The sequence below is a fragment of the Anabrus simplex genome, chromosome 3 (genome assembly GCF_040414725.1).
Source record: "Anabrus simplex isolate iqAnaSimp1 chromosome 3, ASM4041472v1, whole genome shotgun sequence".
Classification (NCBI taxonomy): domain Eukaryota; kingdom Metazoa; phylum Arthropoda; class Insecta; order Orthoptera; family Tettigoniidae; genus Anabrus; species Anabrus simplex.
This window is the reverse complement of record NC_090267.1, coordinates 12,757,931-12,781,514: the sequence shown is the minus strand read 5'-3', so window position 1 is coordinate 12,781,514 and position 23,584 is coordinate 12,757,931. Positions and strand designations below refer to the sequence as shown.

The 23,584-nt window shown below is 37.2% G+C and overlaps 1 protein-coding gene across 2 annotated transcripts in view; it reads left to right on the top strand.

Moving 5' to 3' along the window:
* The first annotated feature begins 4,799 nt into the window (after positions 1 to 4,799).
* The window catches only part of LOC136866609 (zinc finger protein 681-like), a 41,588-nt gene continuing 22,803 nt past the window's right edge, over positions 4,800 to 23,584 (top strand). For both annotated transcript variants that reach the window (XM_068226949.1, XM_068226950.1), the window contains exons 1-4: positions 4,800 to 4,936; positions 9,363 to 9,492; positions 14,293 to 14,388; positions 23,278 to 23,360. In XM_068226949.1, the coding sequence (XP_068083050.1) occupies positions 9,427 to 9,492; positions 14,293 to 14,388; positions 23,278 to 23,360 (245 nt within the window). In that variant the 5' untranslated portion in view covers positions 4,800 to 4,936; positions 9,363 to 9,426. The remainder of the gene's footprint in view (positions 4,937 to 9,362; positions 9,493 to 14,292; positions 14,389 to 23,277; positions 23,361 to 23,584) is intronic.

Genomic DNA, 23,584 nt, shown 5'->3' with positions numbered 1-23,584 from the left:
AATCAATCAATCAATCAATCAATCAATCAATCAATCAATCAATCAATCAATCAATCAATCAATCAATCAATCAATCAATCAATCAATCAATCAATCAATCAATCAATCAATCAATCATGATCTGCATTTAGGGCAGTCGCCCAGGTGGCAGATTCCCTATCTGTTGTTTTCCTAGCCTTTTCCTAAATGATTTCATAGAAATTGGAAGTTTATTGAACGTCTCCCTTGGTATGTTATTCCAATTCCTAACTCCCCTTCCTATAAATGAATATTTGCCCCAGTTTGTCCTCTTGAATTCCACCTTTATCTTCATATTGTGATATTTCCTACATTCATAAACGCCACCCAAACTTATTCGTCTTCTAATACAATTCCACGCCATCTCTCCGCTGACAGCTCGGAACATACCACTTAGTCGAGCAGCTCTTCTTCTTTCTCTCAATTCTTCCCAGCCCAAACATTGCAACATTTTTGTAACGCTGCTCTTTTGTCGGAAATCACCCAGAACAGATCGAGCTGCTTTTCTTTGGATTTTTTGCCAGTTCTTGAATCAGGTAATCCTGATGAGGGTCCCATACGCTAGAACCATACTCTAGTTGGCATCTTACCAGAGACTTATATGCCGTCAAACGGGGTGATTTCGGACGGTTTTGAGGTTATTTTCGTCCTAACTCACGAAGGTAATCTTAAATTGTATTGTTTATCATCCTAATAATGAGGAATATATCCAATTAATGCAATACCCTACAAACGAAAAATATACGTTAACGCAGGTTTTCCTGAGAAAACAAAAAGTAGTCTCCGAATTCATCCCGTACTTCGGGGTGATTTCGGACGCACATGCATTTTAAACCACTGTCCGAAGTTTCAACGTGTATTAGGTGATTTCGGACATAAATAGTCCTTTATTTGAGTTATTCGTCCTTTTTGCTTTAGTTTTGAGATATTTAAAGTGTTCTGAGGGTGTCCAAAATATGATTAGCTGGTTAATATCATTGTAATGATAAATAGAATATGTTACTGATCGATCTTTATTTTCTGACAAGGTAAATGTAAAGTTTTCCGGTCTAAATTGAAATAATAACTGTTATAAACTGCACAGAGATCCTACTGAGAAATCTTAATAATTTTTCTTACGAACGATACAAATCTCAGAGCAAAAAAAAGTCGATACAATGAACATGTAGTTGCCACGGCCTATAAATCTAAAATACGTTTTCTTTGAAAATAATCATTCCTCTCTTCTCAACTTGGACTGGAAGTATTTTCGAACTTTGTTCTTTAGCTATTGTGTCCTCAGCAGGGATGTTAGGGAACACAAACACTTTTGTGCTGTTTTTATATGGGCACAAGTATTTGACATCCACGTCCCTTGTAGGAATATTTCAGGCCAGGCCAAAATACTGCCTGTATGCCCTTTGTTCCTCAACTTGTATTTATAATCTGCAACAAGGAAAGCCTCTTCCTGCAACACCAGAACGTCATTACATTCGTAGTGTGCTTCATTGCATTCATTTTCACTGCTGCTGCTAGCACCATCACTTGCCATTTTTAATATCACGTACGGCTTTTTCTAATAATTTTGGTTCTTAATTACACCTCGAAGCAGCTTCTTTCTGCCTCTGATAATTTCTAGCCATTGTCCGAAATCACCCGGACTGCGTTCAGTTTTCAGCAAAATGTGCGTAAAACACCATTTATCTCTAAATCACACCAAAATTCCACAGAAATCGTTTATAAACACTTCGGTCAGTTGATCTCACTAAGAACCATAATTGTAATGCATCCCGTCCGGCCGCGACAATCGAAAGTATCCACTTAATGTTAATGCATGAACTTTCAACAATGCCAGTGCACGCGGGAAAATGACCAAATTATGAAGTCGATTCGTAATGAAAAGCACAGAACGCGGGAAACATAACCTCAAGGTCAAACTAAAACGCGCGCGGAAGTGCGAAGCACCGGCGGCTCGTTGCTATGCGACAAATCTACCATACTGTCCGAAATCACCCTCTCCTTTACATCCTTACTGTTGTTTGAGTCATCAGTCCATAGACTGGTTTGATGCAGCTCTCCATTCTACCCTATCCTGTGCTAACCTTTTCATTTCTACGTAACTATTGCATCCTACATCTACCCTATCCTGTGCTAACCCTTTAATTTCTACGTAACTAATGCATCCTACATCTGCTCTAATCTGCTTCTCATATTCATACCTTGGTCTACTCCTACGTTTCTTACCACCTACACTTCCTTCAAAAACCAACGGAACAAGTCCTGGGTGTCTTAAGATGTGTCCTATCATTCTATCTCTTCTTCTCGTCAAATTTAGCTAAATCGATCTCCTCTCACCAATTCGATTCAGTATCTCTTCATTCGTGATTCGATCTGTCCATCTCACCTTCAGCATTCTTATGTAACACCACATTTCAAAAGCTTCTATTCTCTTTCTTTCTGAGTTAGTTATCGTCCATGTTTCACTTCCATACAATGCCACGCTCCACACGAAAGTCTTCAAAAACATCCTTCTAATTCCAATATCAATGTTTGAAGTGAGCACATTTCTTTTCTTAAGAAAGCTCTTCCTTGCTTGTGCTAGTCTGCATTGTATGTCCTCCTTACTTCCGCCATCGTTAGTTATTTTACTACCCAAGTAACAATATTCATATACTTCCTTTAGGACTTCATTGCCTAATCTAATATTTCCTACATCACCTGCATTCGTTCGACTGCACTCCATTACTTTTGTTTTGGACTTATTTATTTTCATCTTTTACTTCTTACCCAAGACTTCATCCAATATATTCAGCAACTTGTCGAGATCTTCTGCAGTCTCAGATAAAATAACAATATCATCGGCAAATCTAAAGGTTTTGATTTCCTCTCCTTGGACTGTGATCCCCTTTCCAAATTTCTCTTCTATTTCCTTTACTGCCTGTTCTATGTAGACATTGAAAAGGAGAGGGGACAAACTGCAGCCTTGCCTCACTCCTTTCTGGATAGGGAATGGAGGCTGAGAATGACTGAAAATGAAATGAAGAATGGGGCAAAGATTGGTTGTGGAAAAAATGCGATGATGTTGGATTGCCTTGCCTTCGCAGACGATGTCGTTCTTATTACAGACAACCGTCAAACAGCCACGAAACAAGTCGAAGAACTACAAAATGTTGCAGTCAAAACAGGGTTAAGAATCTCCTTCGAAAAAACAGCATTCATGGATTCTATAAAAAAAGACGACACGGACAGACTTGTTACATTGTATCGGGATATCCAGCGTGTGCAAAAATTTAAATACCTGGGAGAAATACTCACCCCCAATGAAGATGAAAAGGAGGGATTAAAGGAGAGGGTGAGAAGGATGGAGATGGCATTCAGACTATGTCATGACACCTATAAGTCCAAGTTTGAGTCACGGCCTCCCTACCGCCTGCTTTTAAACCAAGCCACATGGCTACCGTATATTGTCATCGGTCCCCCTCCACCGATCGTGTGTACATTTTCGTTGACGACATATCATAACACTGTCACCCCTCTTAATTTTTTGTTTACGATCTCAATAACACTTTCCGCTCTCTAAATCCCCCAAATACGTTGATCAGATAAAATTTCCCTCTGTCCAAAGTCCCACCCTCCGTAGTACCACTGCCCTCTCCTACTTATCCATTATATGTTGGCCCGGTGTTGTATGTTTTGTAGAAGTCGCTGAGATCGGCCACTCTAGGGTGAAGATTAGTAAGTAAACCTTGTGTCCCTGTGATTCTCCTAGTATTGTGTACATAATTTAATCATTCTCATTTGTCTAGGTGCTACGTTTTCTAATGAACTATTTCAAGTACTTTGAAACCATTTTGTGCGTCCACTGCACGATCTACTTTACTCAGTCTTCAAGTACTTCTCAATCAGAGAACATTGCGAACTGCATTGGTGTCCTACTTTATCGGAATTGTGTGCGAGTGTCGAACTAGTGCAAATATAATAAAGTATTGTGTCTGGGTATAATAACGAGCCCACATCAACTTCAAGAACAACTACAACCACAACTAGAATCTATGGCGAGAGTGTAAAGAGAAGGGTATCAGTCTGCGTGACAGGGGGAAGATTGTGTATTATCCGCGCACTTTTTAGTGATAGATTTTTGTACTCGTTGGAGAAGTAAGAAGGGTTCCGTTAATACTGCCAACTGAATGGAAATGAAATCTGAATTGAATCGATAATATGATCGATCGATATGAATTTTATAAACCTTTATTATTTTAAGCAAACAACTGTGTCACACACACACAATAATTAATACTATATAACATTTCCCGTTGCGAAAAGTGTTCCTAGCATGAATTCTATAGTTTAGCTTTGCTGTGTAAACAACAACAGTACGAGTACTTAAAGTGTACGCCAGATGGCGCACAGCGATGATAAGCGATTCTTAGTTTTGGTTTCAAAGGTTGCCAATACGAATCTCGAAGATAACCGAAGTCGACCGCTTCAGCACTATCACTAAAAAGTGCGCAGATAATAAACGTGGCCCACAGGTGGCCGTATCGATAAATAATAATAATAATAATAATAATAATAATAATAATAATAATAATAATAATAATAATAATAATAATAATAATAATAATAATAATAATAATAATAATAATAATAATAATTTACGATTATCTTACTTCACAACATCATGTTTGGTTTCAAATGACTGGTATGTCGTTATCCGATAGAGTTTTGTATGAAGCGTATTCGGCACTTCGCGATACGTTGAAAACCTTTATTCCGTTATTTGTGTTACTTCTCCAGTAGTTCTTCATTAAACACTGTGAATCCTGTCATTGTACACTGTGTCCACTACTTCTAATATATTGTTGGTGAAGTCCAAGGCTCAGTCATTTATTTCTGCCGACCTTCTAGATCTCAATAGTGAACTTCATCAGGAGAAATCGTAAGAAATATTTCTTGAAAAGCAATCAGGCAAAACATATTTTGTGCTACGGTACTGCTATTTATTATGGTTAACCGTTAAAAATTTATACGCATACAAGTAGCTTTGTTTGAAAATTGAAAAGTTAATATTATTGCCATCAATTGCCTCTTGTGTTGAAACAATAAAACCTCTCTCTGTTTCATCGCAGTACGCTACACTCTTATGCAACAGGAAACCATCACTAAAAAGGAGTAATAGGGAAATAAAGGCTATGTTCTCCTTTCTTCTCATAGCCGCTCGCCTCTTTATGTCCTGAAATTGAACCGTGGATAATTTTTCTGAATAATAATAATTATTATTAGTTACCGGTACTTGATTGAAGGATGATAATTTTAGAAATAAGTACCCAACAAAATTTAATGTATACTTATAATTTTTATATATTGAAGTTTTACTTAACTTATCTGTGTGTGCGATTTAAGAGGGATACCAGTACACGTAATGTTGATTTGTTTCTTATTTTGTAGGCTAGAAAACATGATATTAGTAATGTTCCAAATTTGAAATCATGGGAGTTGTTCTATTTAGGTTATCTGTAATATTGTCTGTATTTTTGTACAATTTCTGTGTATATCAGTGTTAGTTTTGAGAATCTTCTGTATAATATCAATACTCCACAACAGTTGATAGGCAGTATTCACTCCCGACATTTTCTTTCTGTGTGATATCATAAAAGTGGCCACCTCTCGTTTGTAAGATAATTCCTTAGACATATTAGTTCATGAAATAATTTCTTCTGGCTCTGGAAACTCTATAAGGTAGTTATTTACTTGTAAGACCATTAATAGTACAGTATCTCAAAATAAGTTATATTTTCCTTGTTGTCAGCTGAACAAACACTTCTTTCGGATCAAACCACTCTCAGAATTCAACACAGAAAGGTTTAATTACTATCCGTGGAACAGTAAAATCTCCTGATCATTTAGACCAATGGTCTGATAGTGAGAGTTGGTAGCCTTGTTGCAGCAAGTGATCAAGGTGCTAACAACAAGAAAGTATTATCCTTTGTGCCCTGTGTGGTGTACTCTTGTGCTGCTAGCTGATGGAGCATAATAAATTTCTATGTAGACCTTTCTCCATCATCGTCATCATCTTCATCCATGTATTGGGCTATGTGTTCCATTACGGTCGTGCACCGCTTCATCAGATCTCCTGCATATCTTTCCCCCTGATTTGATACTGGAGACTCCCTTTTGGCAATCTTCTAGGTATGATCTTTGCATATGACATTTCCAGTTTTCTTGATAACTGTAGATGTAGTCAGTTATTGGTTGTACTTTCAGTTCTGTTAGTGCCTCTTCATTCCTTATATGGTCCCACTTGGCGAATCCTGGAGTACAGCTCATGAACGTCATTTCTCATGCTGTGATTCTTGAAACATATTGAGTTCATAATGACCATGCCACACAGCTATAACAAAGTGTTGGCCTAGTAAGGGTATTGAGAAGTCACAAATGAGTGGTGTTCTGTACATGTGATGGCTTTGCAATATGGTTAATTATACCTACTTTTTTGTGAACTTATTAATTTTTGCTCAGATCTATTTCTGTTTGGTATCATAAGTTGCACCCTAGGTAATTGAACACAATTACTCTCTCTAATAGTGTATTATTTAAATTTACTTTGCTAGGAATGGGATCTCTTTCCTTTAAGGCCATTATTTTAGTACTTTCAGTTGAGATAATCACATTCAGTTATGAGGAAACATTACTAAGTTTAAATGCTGATTTTGTAGGTCATCTTCCATCAAAGCAAATGATGTAATATCATCAGCAGTGAGAAAGGCATCTCAATGTTTAAGATGTCTATCATGGACTGTATCGCGATTGACCTGTCTAAAGCATTTGATAGGGTGGATCATGGGAGACTACTGGCAAAAATGAGTGCAATTGGACTAGACATAAGAGTGACTGAATGGGTTGCTATATTTCTAGAAAATAGATCTCAGAGAGTTAGAGTAGGTGAAGCTTTGTCTGACCCTGTAATAGTTGAGAGGGGAGTTCCTCAGGGCAGTGTTATCGGACCTTTATGTTTTCTTATATATATAAATGATATGAGTAAAGGAGTGGAATTGGAGGTAAGGTTTTTGCGGATGATGTTATTCTCTATAGAGTGATAAATAAGTTAGAAGATTGTGAGCAACTGCAACGTGACCTCGATAATGTTGTGAGATGGACAGCAGGGACTGGTATGTTGATAAACGGGGTTAAAAGTCAGGTTGTGAGTTTCACCAATAGGAAAAGTCCTCTCAGTTTTAATTACTGCGTTGATGGGGTGAAAGTTCCTTTTGGGGATCATTGTAAGTATCTAGGTGTTTATATAAGGAAAGGTCTTCATTGGGGTAATCACATAAATGGGATTGTAAATAAAGGGTACCGATCTCTGCACATGGTTATGAGGGTGTTTAGGGGTTGTAGTAAGGATGTAAAGGAGGGAGTGCACATAAGTCTCTGGTAAGACCCTAACTAGAGTATGGTTCCAGTGTATGGGACCCTCACCAGGATTTCCTGATTCAAGAACTGGAAAAAATCCAAAGAAAAGCAGCTCGATTTGTTCTGAGTGATTTCCGACAAAAGAGTAGCGTTACAAAAATGTTGCAATGTTTGGGTTGGGAAGAATTGAGAGAAAGAAGAAGACATGCTCGACTAAGTGGTATGTTCCGAGCTGTCAACGGAGAGATGGCGTGGAATGACATTAGTAGACAAATAAGTTTGAATGGCGTTTATAAAAGTAGGAAAGATCACAATATGAAGAGAAAGTTGGAATTCAAGAGGACAAACTGGGGCAAATATTCATTTATAGGAAGGGGAGTTAGGGATTGGAATAACTTACCAAGGGAGATGTTCAATACATTTCCAATTTCTTTGAAATCATTTAGGAAAAGGCTAGGAAAACAACAGATAGGGAATCTGCCAGCTGGGCGACTGCCTTAAATGCAGATCAGTATTGATTGATTGTATTGATTGATTGATTGATTGATTGATTCAGTAATGAACCGTGACACCTGTGCCTCCAAGTTTTCATTATAGCATTTATATAAATGATTAATATAAGAGGGGAATATCCACAGCCTTGTCTTATAACTCAATTTGGTTTCTTCCTTGCCTGGTTCTCTTCCAGTTTTACCAAAATAAGATTGTATTTGTAGTTGTTGTAGCTATGACTATGATCTTTTGATGAATGTTATCTTCATTTGGAATTTCAAGCAGTTTATTTCTGCTTATTTTGTCCAAGGCCTTCTTAAAGTCTACAGATGTTATGTGTTTCCAAATTGATTTCACAATGTTATCCTTTAATATCTTCGTAGTGGAATATGCATCATTGCATGAGCGCCCTTGTTGGAAACCCAGTCATCCATTCCCCATTTCATCTTGATAACATCTGTGAAACATTTTGTTAATTATATTTGCAATAATTTCATAACATGAGTTAATGATACTGATGCCATTCTTAAGAAAATTAATTTTCCCACTTCCATTGTAGATATTCATATTAGAAATATTTTTTAAATTCGTGAGATGTGGCTTTATAATATGGAAGGGTTGAAGCCTTTGATATGTGCTGTCATTGATATTTGTTGAAGGTCAGTTGAGTAGAACGGGCCACAAATAAAGAGATAGTGAGTCTGTTTGGGAGAAGAACGACTTGTGAGTATTTGATCCTAAGAAGGTAAGGATTGATAGATCACATCTCAAGACACTGGGAACTTGTTCATTTGGTTTGATGGAGAGATATGAATGATAGCAAGATATTGGGCAGAATGTAAAAAATAATTTAAAGTGTATGTAGGAAGTTAGCACAGAGCAGTTATAGTGTTGCGTAGAGCTGCATCAAGGAATTTCATGCAGTTTGCTGCTATTTGTTCCTGATTAATTCACATGGGATTTTGAAGTGAAAAGTTGCATCCCTGTCTCTTTATTTCTGTATAAAACTGTAAATTCTGTGGCTATGATCATGATATTGACAGTCATGTAAAACTGTAAATTCTGTGGCTATGATCATGATATTGACAGTCATGTAAAACTGTAAATTCTGTGGCTATGATCATGATATTGACAGTCATGTAAAACTGTAAATTCTGTGGCTATGGTCATGATATTGACAGTCATGTAAAACTGTAAATTCTATGGCTATGATCATGATATTAACAGTCATGTAAAACTGTTAATTCTATGACCATCAATTCAATGTTGGCACTGTTGTCAAACTGGAGGTCATATGACTATGATCATGATATCAATGGCCATCAAATACTACCAGCTTTTGGCTGATTCTATGGACTATGACCTAGGCAATAATAATAATAATAATAATAATAATAATAATAATAATAATAATAATAATAATAATAATGTAATATATATATTTCTGGCTCATCTTTCAGTACATTGCCATTGGAAGCAATTTCTAACCTCAGCACCTACAAACTACTTCATTTGCAGTGTGAAATGGACCAGAAAGTTAACGTCAAAGAGGAACCTGTCTGGCTTGAGGGAACAACAAATACGTCACTTGTAAGTATCATTCCAGGTAACTTTATAGTGACATGAATCAAACCTTTAGTAGTGAAATAGGTTTTGACAGATTAATGCCAAAAAACTTGATGAAGGCTGATATTCAATGAAATGTCTAGGAGAAGTAGTGAGAGTTTCTAATTATCCATCTTTGCACTATTGCTACACTCAACATAGGTCCATTGTAAACTTTTGGGTTTGTGACTTGCAGTTCATTAATCATTCATCCTGACTGGAAAAATATCTGCCTGAGTAGCTCAGAGGTAAGGCAATGGCATGCTAATGTCAGCATTTGACGCTGGTTCAGTTCAGTGGTGTTTGGAGATACTTAAATATCCCAGCGCTGGCATGTAAGTGTATTGCTACAAGAAAATATTCTGACACCTCTATGTCTTTGAAACGGATGTAACTATACAAATACTGTGAACTTCTTCATAGATGTAATTTGGCTAGGAGTTGCTAAATGCTAATTAATGCACAGTGTTCTCAGAATAAATATGCACTGAAAGTGTTCGAAGGTACAAGCCCTACAGAAGAGAGTGATGTCGTTACATATTCTTCAAATATGTGTACTCAAATTCAACATCTGCAGCTTTGAAAATTCTTGAACCTGACATACAAGCACAGTCCTGTTCAATAACTCTAGGTTTGATATCATGTAATGTTGCTGTGTCAAACTTGAACCTGAAGTACAAGCACAGTCCTGTTGAACAATGAACAGTCGAGTTGGCCATGTGGTTATTAGCTCGCAGCTGTGTGCTTGCATCTGGGAGATAGTGGGTTCGAACCCTGCTGTCGGCAGCCCTGAAGATGGTTTTCCATGGTTTCCCATTTTCACACTAGGCAAGTGCTGGGGCTGCACCTTAATTAAGGCCACGGCCGCTTCCCACTCGTAGGCCTTTCCTATCCCATTGTCCCAATAAGACCTATCTGTATCGGTGCGATGTAAAGCCAATTGTAAAAAAACTGTTTAACAACTGTAGGTTTAATATTTATGATATCAAACCTGCGTGAATTTTAAAGTTATGTAGAAGAAATCAGTGGCAATGTGGGAGATGAATTTTTACAACTGCTTTTTTTCTTTATGAACATGCCGAGTTATTTTGAATGATTCATTACATTTTAAAAATCTATCATGAAGTCTGTCACATAAAATAATGTTTGGTACATAATAAGAAATGTATAAATGTTCAATGCATTGTCCTTTCATCACACAGCACACATATAGGTGGTAGTCTTGTTGCGGTAATACAAGATGTAGGATTTCTCTCTTGTTAAATATCAGAGCAGCAGTGATGCTGTCCTGGAGGTCTTTCATTCTTACTGAAAACTTTGTGTAGATGCTGACTTTGGAACATTGATATCATGCTATATTTTCTCTCATCTTTGCTGTTTTGACATGATAATAAATGCACTGTGCTCTAACGGTAGTGTGTCCAGACATTATTAGTACTCTTGACACCTTCATGCGGAGGGGATAAGTGGCCCCACAATGACCCCTGATGTTTACTGTTAGTGACAGAGAATTTAGGTTAGATTTTGCAGGTGAGTATCAATATTACGCAGCCTCTGTTTTTGTTCAGGGATAAAGAGCCTTCCTGTTACCTAGAGACTATGGATTTGATTACAGGCCTCTGAGGTATATTGTGACCTGAGTCAGAGGTCTTGTTTGACTTCCACTCGGCCTAACTGAGAACAAGTCAGGAGTTATCTGATGGGAAGATTGGGGCTGTGGTCTAAAAACAAAGAGCTTGTTATCTTGGCCAGGGAGCAAACATGCACCATCTTGTAATCTGCTATGTAAAAATACATTTTGGCAGTTTTTGCAGACTAACGTGTCCAGCCTGGGACACTAACTCGCTCATCATTTCTTTAGCATGCCTACTCGGTAACGTATGGATACTCTATGACAGGTGATTTTAAATCTGTTGAGGATCCAGCCAGTCTTTTAGCTGCGGACTTAATATACAACAAGTGAGATGGAATGGACACATTTCCTGCTGAGGTGAACTTCCCGGTATCAATTTTCATCAACAGAATTCTGTAATAAATAAGACATTCCATGTTGTTACCATACATTCATAACACTGCATTAGTTGTGTGTTGTCAGAGGGATACACGGTGGAGTATATTCGCTATAACTACAGCTTACTCTAGGCTAGAAGCCCATCTCCCTTCCGAGCTTCCCGTCTCGGAAGTGGTGACATCGAGCAGTGTTGTGTTCTTTATGCAGTAGAAATGACATGATCTGCTGCCGGCTTTATCTCACAGATATGACGCAAATAAATTTGTAAGTATGTTGATTTGCTGAGAATTAACTCATTATTTTTGTGCTAGTGCTAGTGCTTGCAGTTCGAGATCTTTTGAAATTGTAAATGAAGATGATTTGTTGATTTTTCATGACCGCATTGTAATCGAAACAGACTTTCAACGTATTAGGTCGTGTTACGTACATTTAGTACGTGTTGAAGAGATGTTGTGGGTTCAGATCCCACTGGTGTCCGGCTGGCCATTTTTGTTCTGTACTTAACATCTCTTCAACACGTACTAAATGTACGTAACACGACCTAATACGTTGAAAGTCTGTTTCGATTACAATGTGGTCGTGAAAATTCAATATTCATTGACATGTCCCACAATGGGCGACTTAAACACACTCTGCAGTATGCTAGCAGCAGTGCCAGGCCTGTAGCTCAGATCCTTTCCAACAGAACAAAGATGGCCTAGGCCACCATAGCTCAATTGGTAGAGCAACCGACGCGAAATCAGGAGGTTGTGGGTTCGGATCCCACTGATGTCCGGCTGGCCATTTTTGTTCTCTACTTAACATCTCTTCAACACGTACTAAATATACGTAACACAACCTAAAGCGTTGAAAGTCTGTTTCGATGAAGATGATTTGTAAAACTTTATCTTGTTTAGTGAGTTATTTGACTTATCAATAATGTTATGATCGTAGGATACTGAAGACTATGAAAAGAGCAATCAGATAGTTTGTTTCAAATATGCCATAGTCCTTTCTCAGTTCTTCAATGGTTATGTTGTAATTAAACCTTAAAGTGTAATTTATCTTGGTTTCTATCTTCTATAAATTATATAGGGATTGTGTAGATGGACTGAATTTATGTATCTCTGAGATATGATGCGAGCACTGATGCTACTTTTAGGTAATGCCTAATGCAGTGTTAATATAAGCTATCTAGTAGTACATGTTTCATTCCTTAGGAACATCCTCAGTCACTTGTTTCATTCCTTAGGTGAAATTTTTTTTTTTACAAAGAGTTATAATCTTGTTTAAAACCATCTTTAGTTGTAAGTTAATTATATGTAAAATAAAACTAATAAGGAAAGGGGTTTGTAAAGAGTGGAGGGGAGAAGGCAAAGGGGACAGAAGGGTGATTAGTTATACTTATCTTCAAACTTACTTTAAAACTTTTGCATCTGTGAGATTTTGGGCATTCGAGAGGCCCTGATTTATTAAAACTTGCTCAAGGGAACCATGTATTTTAAGAAACGTTGTCTCACTCTGTTATGAATGTCATCATCCTACTGTTGTCCTTGGAGGTCTTATTGCAGTGAGTGTGGCTTTCAGTCCATTGTGTCCATTCTGGAGTTTATTCCTCAGATAGTGTAGGTAAGAGTGGAGAGTGGGGAAGAGGCGTATCACTTGCGGTCACGATTTCATGGGCTGTAGAGGGTAGCATAGAGGAAATTGATACATGGGCAGAAAGAGGTTTGAGCAGGTTCTTTCAGTTATATACTCTATATTTTTGCAAGTGAATTTACGTCACACCGACACAGATAGGTCTTATGGCAACGATGGGAGAGGAAAGGCCTAGGAGTTGGAAGGAAGTGGCCATGGCCTTAATGAAGGTACATCCCCAGCATTTGCCTGGTGTGAAAATGGGAAACCAGCGAGATCGATAGCTGCAGTCGCTTAAGTGCGGCCTGTATCCAGTATTCGGTAGATAGTAGGTTCGAACCCCACTGTCGGCAGCCCTGAAAATGGTTTTCCGTGGTTTCCCATTTTCACACCAGGCAAAAGGATCCTTCTGACTCCTAGCCTTTCCCTGTCTCATCATCGCCATAAGACCTATTTGTGTCGGTGCAATGTAAAGCAACTAGCAAAAAAAAAAAAAAAAAAAAAAATGGGGAAACCAGGGTAAATCATCTTCAGGGCTGCCGAAAGTGCGGTTTCATACCCACTATCTTCCGGATGCAAGCTACAGCCGCGCGCTTCTAACTGCATGGCTAACTCACCTGGTAGATATTCTCTATTATTGTAGACATTGTATACATCAGACCAGAAGATATCTTGAGCACATTAAATATAATTAGTATCTATAATAAATAAACCTCAGTTATCGTAAAAGTGGAAAATCTAATGCATTAAAGAATTATTTTGCTCACGAATATTGATACGGACCATGTTGAAGCTGTTTACTTGTAAGTTAAGTTTGATGGTCAGAATATTTAACAATCATTTTGTTTCGGATGAGTTGAATAATTATAAGTATTTCTTTAGGGTCTATATTTTCCCGACATCACAGTTATACTTTAAAGTATTTTATGTGTGATATGAATGCTGTGCAATAAAACATATATCTGATCAAGTTTTTCTTGTCCTGAACTCCATATTTTTATTTTAAGGTTCCTTTATGTGTAAAAGTTTTCCCAAAGCATTAGTGAAATGTTAAAATTAACTCAAATTCCCACAGGTAATGAAATATTCTGCTCAATTGGTGAATATATTGGTAGATGTGTGCCAAGAGCATGCCTAATACATCTTCTTTTCCACAGGAAAATTTTGAACGTGAATGGGATATGATATCTCTGAAACCAGAAACCAAGTCAGAGTTAACTGAGCCTGGGCCAACACAGGAAAACACATTCGAGGTAGTGTATATAGTTTGTTGAGCCATTGTCTGATTATGGAAGTAGCAAAAAAATTGTGGAACAGATGTCAGCATGCGACCCTTCATTTCAGTGCATATGATTTGAAACTTGTGGGGAAAATATACATTTTTATAAAATTGACAGTTTTTGTGCCTAATTTTCATAATAGCTTCAAGTGGTTCCAAGATCTTCCACTAGGTATCATGTGTGCTAAAATAAAGTTATTGGGCTTATTCAGGGCCAAACTTAACTACTGCAAGACCTCTGGGACCGAATAATTTTGTCCCCCCTTTCCTTAAAATTGATGAGACAAACTTCCAATTACTACTATTATCATATCATGAATACAAAAATACAGTAGAATTCCTTCAAGATAAAAAACCAAACACTAATACCATTAAATAATAAGTCCAACTGAACGAGAAGACGGCTGTAACTACCCCGTCTTTTAAGCATTAACACGTAATCATGATGAGAGTGGAAATTCTCATGTTCCGTTACTCGCTGATTGCCATGCTTCAAATCATTGGATGGCTCTTGAAAAATTTACAAGGATCACAACAGCAGATTGTCAGCTGTAGGAATAAACCAGGTATTCACATTGCATAGTTTCTCCATCTAAAAGCTTTCTTGCAAACATCACAGTTCACAAATCGCCAACTGTCTTAATACATCCGTATAGAATTACAGAAATTGTCCTGATTCTGTCTCACTCCACTTTTAGCGTAGTAATCTCTAGTAACATTATATTTCGTCGCCATAAGACCTATCTGTGTCGGTGCGACGTAAAGCCCCTAGCAAAGAAAAAAAAAAAGTAACATTATTCATAAGCCTAAAATAAGGGTAATCATTTGGTTTACGAATATCCTCTCTTGGTACTAGATCGTCTTAATGGTTTTCACTTACAGTGCAACGGCAGACCAATGGAAATGCAACTACAATTGGGTGTGCACTCAAGTTTCCTGGTGCTGATACCATCATTTTTATTTTAGTCATATCATGAGAGGAACTTGTTTTGAATTATAGTTTCAACCCCATGGAAAAACAAGTCTAATTTTGGATTTTCAGAGAACAATTTGCTTCCCTTTCTCCTCTTCTCTTCTGATCTGCAAGAATTTGTGCCACTAAGCATAATTATTTTTGACATAACTCACACTTAATAAAACTCTTATGAAATGAATAGAAATGGCTTTCACTTTGATGGGTATTATGGGAAATTAGCAGCCTTCTCAATTCACTCAACACATGGTTGTGGATTCACCATCCACTTGAATAAGTTGCAGCGTGAAGTCATCTTGATGCCCATACTCAGAGCTGAGGGGCTGAGTTTGAACATTGTGGTGGTATTTATATTATTATTGTATGGTGCTATCAGGATAGAGGAGGACAGAATTATGCAAACCGGGTTCTGGACAGAGAGTGCATGACATAAGTGTAGTACATTAACTTTATTTCAAGCTATTTCCCCTTTGGGGCCTTCCCCTTTCTTTCAAATAGTATGAATGTGCAACATTGAGGAAAAATATTAAACACATTCATTAAAGTGTATCTTTCAGATATATGTATGTAACATAGGACTGGGAATAACCCAAATAAATTAATGAAGCTAACGGCTCCTGTTTAAATCTCTTAACAGATAAAACTTGCTATTTATATAGTGAGACGCATTTCTGACATATACATAATTTGTTTAGAATCAGTTAATTCTGGAAAACTCATGACATGTATTTCAAATAACCTAGGTAATAGGAATTTACACTTACAGTATTTTAAAGCACAAGACTCCCAAATGCGCAAAACCACAAAAGACAATGAGCAGAAGGGGATCCAGAATGCACTGGGTCTTTACGTCAATAAGGCTGGTCATTGCCAGAGTTAATATATTTTGATTTCTTTTTACAAGTTTCCCTTGCCAACTCCAATTGTCCTAGAATAAAACGTGGTTATCTAACCCAACCATTGATAAAAGCCCGGATACCGCCACAACATGGCTATCTAATAAAATTTGGCAGAGTATGACCTACGTGGCCGAGGGCCAATTAAACAGTGGCTATCCATACTACCTCACCGCCCGCCGATTATGTGTAGCTACCAGCCGGAAAGACACGGCTCCAGGAAACGAAAAGAGCCAGATACTAGCTCCAGTGTGGGGCCCCTCTCACGGAGCTCCGGGCACAGATTAAGATCTTCCTGGGGCTGCAAAATAAATCAAAGAGCCAGCAAAACTTCCAATTACCTACTCAATAGGTTAGGTTGGATGAAGGGCATAAGGCTCAGGGCCAGAGGAGGCCGAGAACTTTATAAGAAGTTGAGGTTTCTTTAGGTACCAGATAGTACAGCCTGAGTTTTGTTAGGATTTATCAACAAGCTTTTATTTTTGGCATAGTCATTGAGTTGTCGTAAGTCAAAATTTATTCTGTCAATGGCTTCATGTATGTCTTCTGGATATGAGTGGTAATAAATCTGGAGATCATCTGCGTAGATGTGGAACTTGCTATATTCCAATATGTACCCTATGTCATTCAAATTAACAACAAATAAAAGTGGGCCAGAATCCAACACCTGCAGGACACCTATTGACTTATTAAGTCATCCTGAGGGCATTGTTTCCACTGATACTCATTACCGGTGGTCACTGAGGCAGGAGCCAAAAATTTAAGAGATGTCCTATTAAAGTTGAAGCTACGGAGTTTGAGCAGTAGTAACGCAAGGTTAAATGTGTCAAAGGCACTGCTTAGGTCTAGTAATGTTGCTGTCATATAATTATGTCGTTGGTCTGTTGCACATGAGATATTGTCCATAACTCACAGTAAAGGTGTTGCGGTACTATGTCCTTTTTTAAAACCAGACTGAAAAGGGTCAAGGAGGGAATTCTGCATTAGGTAATCAGTGATTTGTGTATGATCAGATGTTCAAGGGCTTTTGTGAGGGGTGGTAGAATGGACACAGGGCGGTAATCTGAGGGAGAACCTAAGGTAGTGTTTTTGGGGATTTGCCTGATACGTGTGTCTTTTCAAACACTAGAGTATATTTCATTGGTCAGGCAGTAGTATAATATATGAGTAAGTATTGGCAGTACAGCCCCGATGATAGGAACGACATTATTATAAGCTATAAATATAATTTTTATTCTGTATTGAAGTGCAATTATAAGAACTAAATTGACAAGTAAATAATATTACATCAGTCTTGGGATTACTTTCAGCCATTTAGTGGCCTTCTTCATCCAAAATAATAATTAAACAGAGCATGTGATAACTAAAACTTATATCAGATATAGACAGTGTTGCAGGAATAATTATAACATTAAAACTCATATAATAACAAAAATTGTGGTTCTGATCTTTTTGTCATATGATGTCTTTAAGTTGAGTAAGGAACTCGGGCAATGAAATAAATCTGGAAATGATTGCCAGGATTAGGAATGAACAAACAAACAAAATAAATTTAAGATGAGAAAAATGTACAGTATACTTAATGTTGTCAGAACAAACTAGCATGTCAGTATCATAAAGTAAGTTCCCAGAAGGAAACCATAAAGGCCAAAGGCAGGCCTAGTGGAGGCACATGCTTCCCCTAGTGCACTGTCACTGTATTGTAAGAGGCTTGTAGCAGAGCCTCAACGGCGCACTAGCCTCCAGCGTCCTGATCCAGCTGATGAGTCTACACTGGAAAGAAATGCTGGATTTTTTTTATTGAAAAGGCGTACAGACCTTAAATGTTTTTAGCATGTCAATGTTTGTTCTACATCAGACATTTTACTATAGAGGTGAGTCTCTTAAGGAATTTTTCTCCTTTTTAATTTACTTTCTGTTTGTTTACTCATTCCTAATTCCGGCTATCATTTACAGATTTCCTACATTGCTTGAGGTCCTAACTCAACTCAAAGACGTCATATTGTTACAAGAAGATCACACCGATAATTTTTGTTATTGTATGTATTATAATGTTGCAATTATCCCTGCAACATTGTCTTTACCTGATTTGTTTAATTATTATTTTGGCTGAAGATGGCCACTGAGTGGCTGAAACTATTCCCAAGACTAAAGCAATATTATTTACTTGATGTATTGAAAACGTATACCCTCTTGTCAATTTATTTCTTATGATAGGAACAGCATGCAGATTTTGTGGGGTAAGCTGGTAATGGAACTGGTTTGACTTCAGGTTGTGAAGAGTAATTATTCAACGTATCTAGAGATATGGTAGGAAAATGCTCCTCTATGGCTTCGCCGTTGCCCAACGATCATATCTTCTTCCAGGTTTGGTTTAAATTATTATTATTATTATTATTATTATTTACCACTAACTGTTCAAAGTTGCAAGCTGTTTAACTTTGTTCCTAAGATTCCTGTATTGCTCAAAGTCCTCTTTGTCACATGTTCACCTGTATTGTCTATACCAACTGTCATGGCTGGCCATAGCTGACTTTATCTCGGTCGTCAGCCAGGTGGAAGTGGGGCAGGTAAATCTTACCTGCCACTTCGGGGGATGTTTGCTGTAAAAGTTCAGCAGTAGTGAGTTGAATCTGTAAACTTTTTAGTGAATGTCATGAACATTACGTATGTCATCCACGGTACATTATGCATCATTGCGTAGAAAATCTATGTCAGTATCTTTTATGTATCTTAGAATAATGTAGTGTGCTCTTTGCTTTGGTCCTCAGATCGAATAACATAAGTACAGTGAGTCGTGAGTTGAAATCTGTCCATGCTTAATGAACTTTTGGGATTGATTTGTAATTATATGGTCAATTAATGTGTGAGTTGTGTGGTCAGGATATTTGATGTGGTTTGTAGAGTTAGGTGGTGGGATTTCCATGCTCAGAGCAGGTATTTTTTTTTTTTTTGCTAGTTGCTTTACGTCGCACTGACTCAGATAGGTTTTATGGCGAGGATGGGACAGGATAGGGCTAGGAGTGGGAAGGAATCGGCCGTGGCCTTAATTAAGGTACAGCCCCAGCATTTGCCTGGTGTGAAAATGGGAAACCACGGAAAACCATTTTCAGGGCTGCCGATAGTGGGGTTCGAACCTACTATCTCCCGAATGCTGGATACTGGCCGCAATTAAGCGACTGCAGCTATCGAGCTCGGTGAGCAGGGAATAAACAACACGATTTGTCAATTCCATAGTTTGTTTGAACAGGTCAGTATTAAAGTCACCTGTGGCTATGACATCTTCTTAGACGGAGATGATATCTGTTAAAGCTGCTTTGAAGTCATCTGTTTGTCTATTGTTATGTCGCTTATAAACAATTCCTATTAATATTTTCTTATTAGAGTTGATTGTTATATGTATGGCCAATTCCTTTTTAATGGTTTTAACATCTTATGGTTGATGATTTCTAATATCATTAGGCCAAAACTACCATCAAGATTAAAATGAATTGAAGTACTAATTTTTTACTCTATTGATTAGGTGGATTACCTCATTTTTCTACAATAAATGGTGGATATACGAGAAAATGTCGTAGGACTAATCCTGTAGCCCACTAAAATGCATCTGATGGTGCAATCTCTTGTCAGTAAGACAGCAGCAGTTAATGTAGAAACGAAGGTCTGCATATACTTTCATATATTGCTCTATTTATGAGCAGCTGATAGCCAAAGAGGTGGTACTGAATATTTACCAGTTCTGAGAAATTACATTTTTTGTGTTTCTTTAAGTGCAAATTCTTGCTTTACAATATTTCATAATTCATTTGGTAAAGTGTACAAATGAAATATTAAAATTACATTTCCTAATGACACTTCAGCTATTTGTATTTAAATTGCTTTATATAGTCCCTCCTTTTCCTCTCAGCTGTTTACTCACAGTGCTATAAATGAAGAGTTATGCCATTCTTCATTATAAATGTTCTAGTGAAGTTGAATCCAGCGGAAGGATTAATCCGTGTTTCAACCTCTAATATTGTGAAATATTTGTGAAATAATTCTTAATGAAACATAATATGTTACAGTAAACGCAAAATTGTACTTCTGACTCCTATTAAGTATTTTTCCTCACATACTGAGTTAAAATCATTGCATTTAATTGAACGCTAGAACTCTACTTACTCAGTCCATTCTAGTAGTTATGGAGTGTGTACAATACTTTTCACGTATTATAAATGAATTGTTTTTCCAAGTGTCAACATTTTTTAAAATGGACTTCTTGTCATGCTGGAATTTCAACTGGCTTTATAATGAACATGTCAGTTTACTCGATTTCACAGTTTACATGATCTTCCTCTGCTAAAGGGTCGCCGGATCCAGGTTAAGATTATACCACCGAACTTGCAGTTGTCACTTGGTTCAAGTAAGTGTGGTGGACGGAAGGTTTGTATGGGAGAAGGGTCACCATGTCCCTCATTTTTTTACCTCGGCGACAGGTCGCACATCATTGTTGAGAGGGATGAATTCAACAGTAGACAGGGTAGGACAGCCATGAGCACGATGTGAAGTTGTAATATCCAAAGTTTTGAAAGGGATTCTATCATCAAGAAATTTCTGGTATAAAAAAAAAAAAAAGCATCTTTCTGGAAATGAAGCCATCAAACATGAAATCAATTTAATCTTTTTCTTTGTAAATGTTACACTGTTCTCTAGAGCCTTTGTTAAGAGAAAATATTTAGGGCCATTCTACTAATGGTAATGTGTTGTTTTCTCCTTGCAATTTGGATGGCATTACACCAATCACCTGGGGTGAAAATTTGAGCATAAACTTACATCATCTTCTATCAAAATTTCATTGTATATATGTTTGATAAAGCCCTTACAAAGGTACTGGATGAATGTCTTCTGTACAGGGAAGCCGAGGAGAAGACGGGACACCTCAACCATAGAGATCAAAGCATGCTTGTAAATGGAATTTTGAAGACCGCACATTTGTGGTTTCCTTTTCTCTATTCAGGTGTCCAATATAAATACCATATATTGTAACACTCCAGAAATGTACATGAAAGCATGTTTGTCAGCAGTTGTCTGAAATGTGGGGGTTACTCAGTTTTGAATAAATGTTTACTTTCTGGTGTATTGTGTGAAATTACATATTAAGACATTCGTTATAGATGCAGCAAATAATGATTGAAATAAGAGTATCCCGAGCAATTGTTTCTTCTGCTGAAAGAATAACTGCAAAAATTGCCAACATAACCTCATTTTATGGTAGCATATGATTTTTAACAGGGCTGCCTGGCCGAGGCGGTATAGGCGCACTCGGTTCGCACGGAAGGATGTGGGTTCGAATCCCCATCAGGAAATCGTATAATTTAAGAAATGAGATTTCCAGTTCCGGAGGTGCATATGGCCCTGAGATTCATTCAGCCTACACCAAAAATGAGTACCAGGTTAATTCCTGGGAGCAAGGCGGCTGGGCATAGAGCTAACCACTCTACCCCATCACGTGCCGAGGTTAACAATGGTGGAAGCCTTTACCTTCCACTCCTCCAAGGGCCTTCATGGCCTGTAGGGAAGTGACTTTGCTTTGCTTTGCTATGATTTTTGACTTTCCTTAGTTAAGTGTAGATTAATGAAGTCATGAACACTGTTTGATTTACTTCGGAGGATGTTTCACTGTAGATAGATTCTTTAATAAACCAAGGATATAAATCACCAATCTAAACTTCATGTATAAAGTCAAGTCATTGTCTATTAGGATTCTCAGAACTTTGATATGGTAAGCGATTCACTGAGATTTTTTGCAATTCTTTTTCCCCCAAAACAGTTTATCCCTAATTCAGGTTTTGCCCAATCCCAAAAATATTTTTCACATTAATTTTTTCCAGTATATTTTTCATTGTAATATATTTTCCCCACTAAATTCGTAATAGTGTAATTAATATCAAATCATTAGACCTATATATTTCATGAGGTACAACTTTTATGAGACATTTTTTTATATTAATGCCAGTAAATTACAGTTCATAATTATGCTCTAATATTCTTAAATAATAATCAATCTTACTTCCTTCCTTATGTGCCATATTTTCTGGACAATGAAATGCATCTTTTTATCCTGAAAATACGGAATAAGCTTCCCTGCCCCTTATGGTCTGGAGATCTGTAGATATTTTTCACTGACTATACAGAAATGCACTTGTTATAATACAATTGTCTTTGATAAGCTACCTAACGTTAAACAGCAGTACAGGTGGTGACCAGGAAAAAGGGTGGGAGAGCTTTGCTGTCTCAACTATGTTTTGGGTTGCAGAGTCAAACAGTGCTGTAATTCGTTTTGAAAATTTACTGATATTATAGCATTTGAATGAGAAGTGCTAGAGAACAACATGGTAATACTGTAGCAGAAACACATTGTGGTCCACCATCTGAGATAAATTGATTAGCCAGTGGTGGAAAGAAGACAGTCAACTATTATGTCTAGGGAAGTGAATATTTTTGGGAAGTGGAAATGAATATATTTAATTAAGACTAAAACTGACTTGCTGAGGTTCCATTTTACAGTGCATTTATTTTATGTCCGTGTTTAAAATGTAACATTCCCTGATAATTTTTTATGATAAATGTCCTTAACCCTCTTGCATTCAGCGCACCTGTCTATCGGCACAAGATGTTATGGTGAGATCACTCATGGCGCCGATGTAGCTAGTTAGTATGGAAAGAGGAAGCAATGGAAGGAGAAAGCAAGGTATAAAGATGAGGAGATTGTCCTGGTCTTTCAAGTTTCTCCTTTTTGTTGCTACCTCTTCTAGTGTTATCCCGTCATGTTCCTATCTCTCTGTATATTTATGGTTTAATTTAACACTTCATTTCTTCCTTTATATTTTCTGTATTGCGAATAATTTATCGATAATTTTATTGTGCCATTATGAAATTTATTTTGTCAGCTGTTTTTTTTATATATTTTTGTTCTTCATCTCTTTACTCTGCTTTTCTTATTTCTCACTTATAGTCTTCTGTTGACATTAAAGAGGAAATAGTGCTAGAGCAACAGACAGTTGATCTACTGGTTCCATACATCAAGGAAGAAAACAAGTAAGTATACCACTAACCCTACACAATATGGAATATATTGTTTACTTATTCAGTGTCATGCTCAGTGGTGTGTCTGTGAACTGGGCATTTGTGGTCTTTACAACATTACATTTACACTCTAATTAATAAAATAATGGATAGAATTACGTGAAATATTGAGGAATTTTGAGAACATAGTTCATCTGTTTCTGAATATAGTTTTACTCAATTCATTCCTGAAGTAG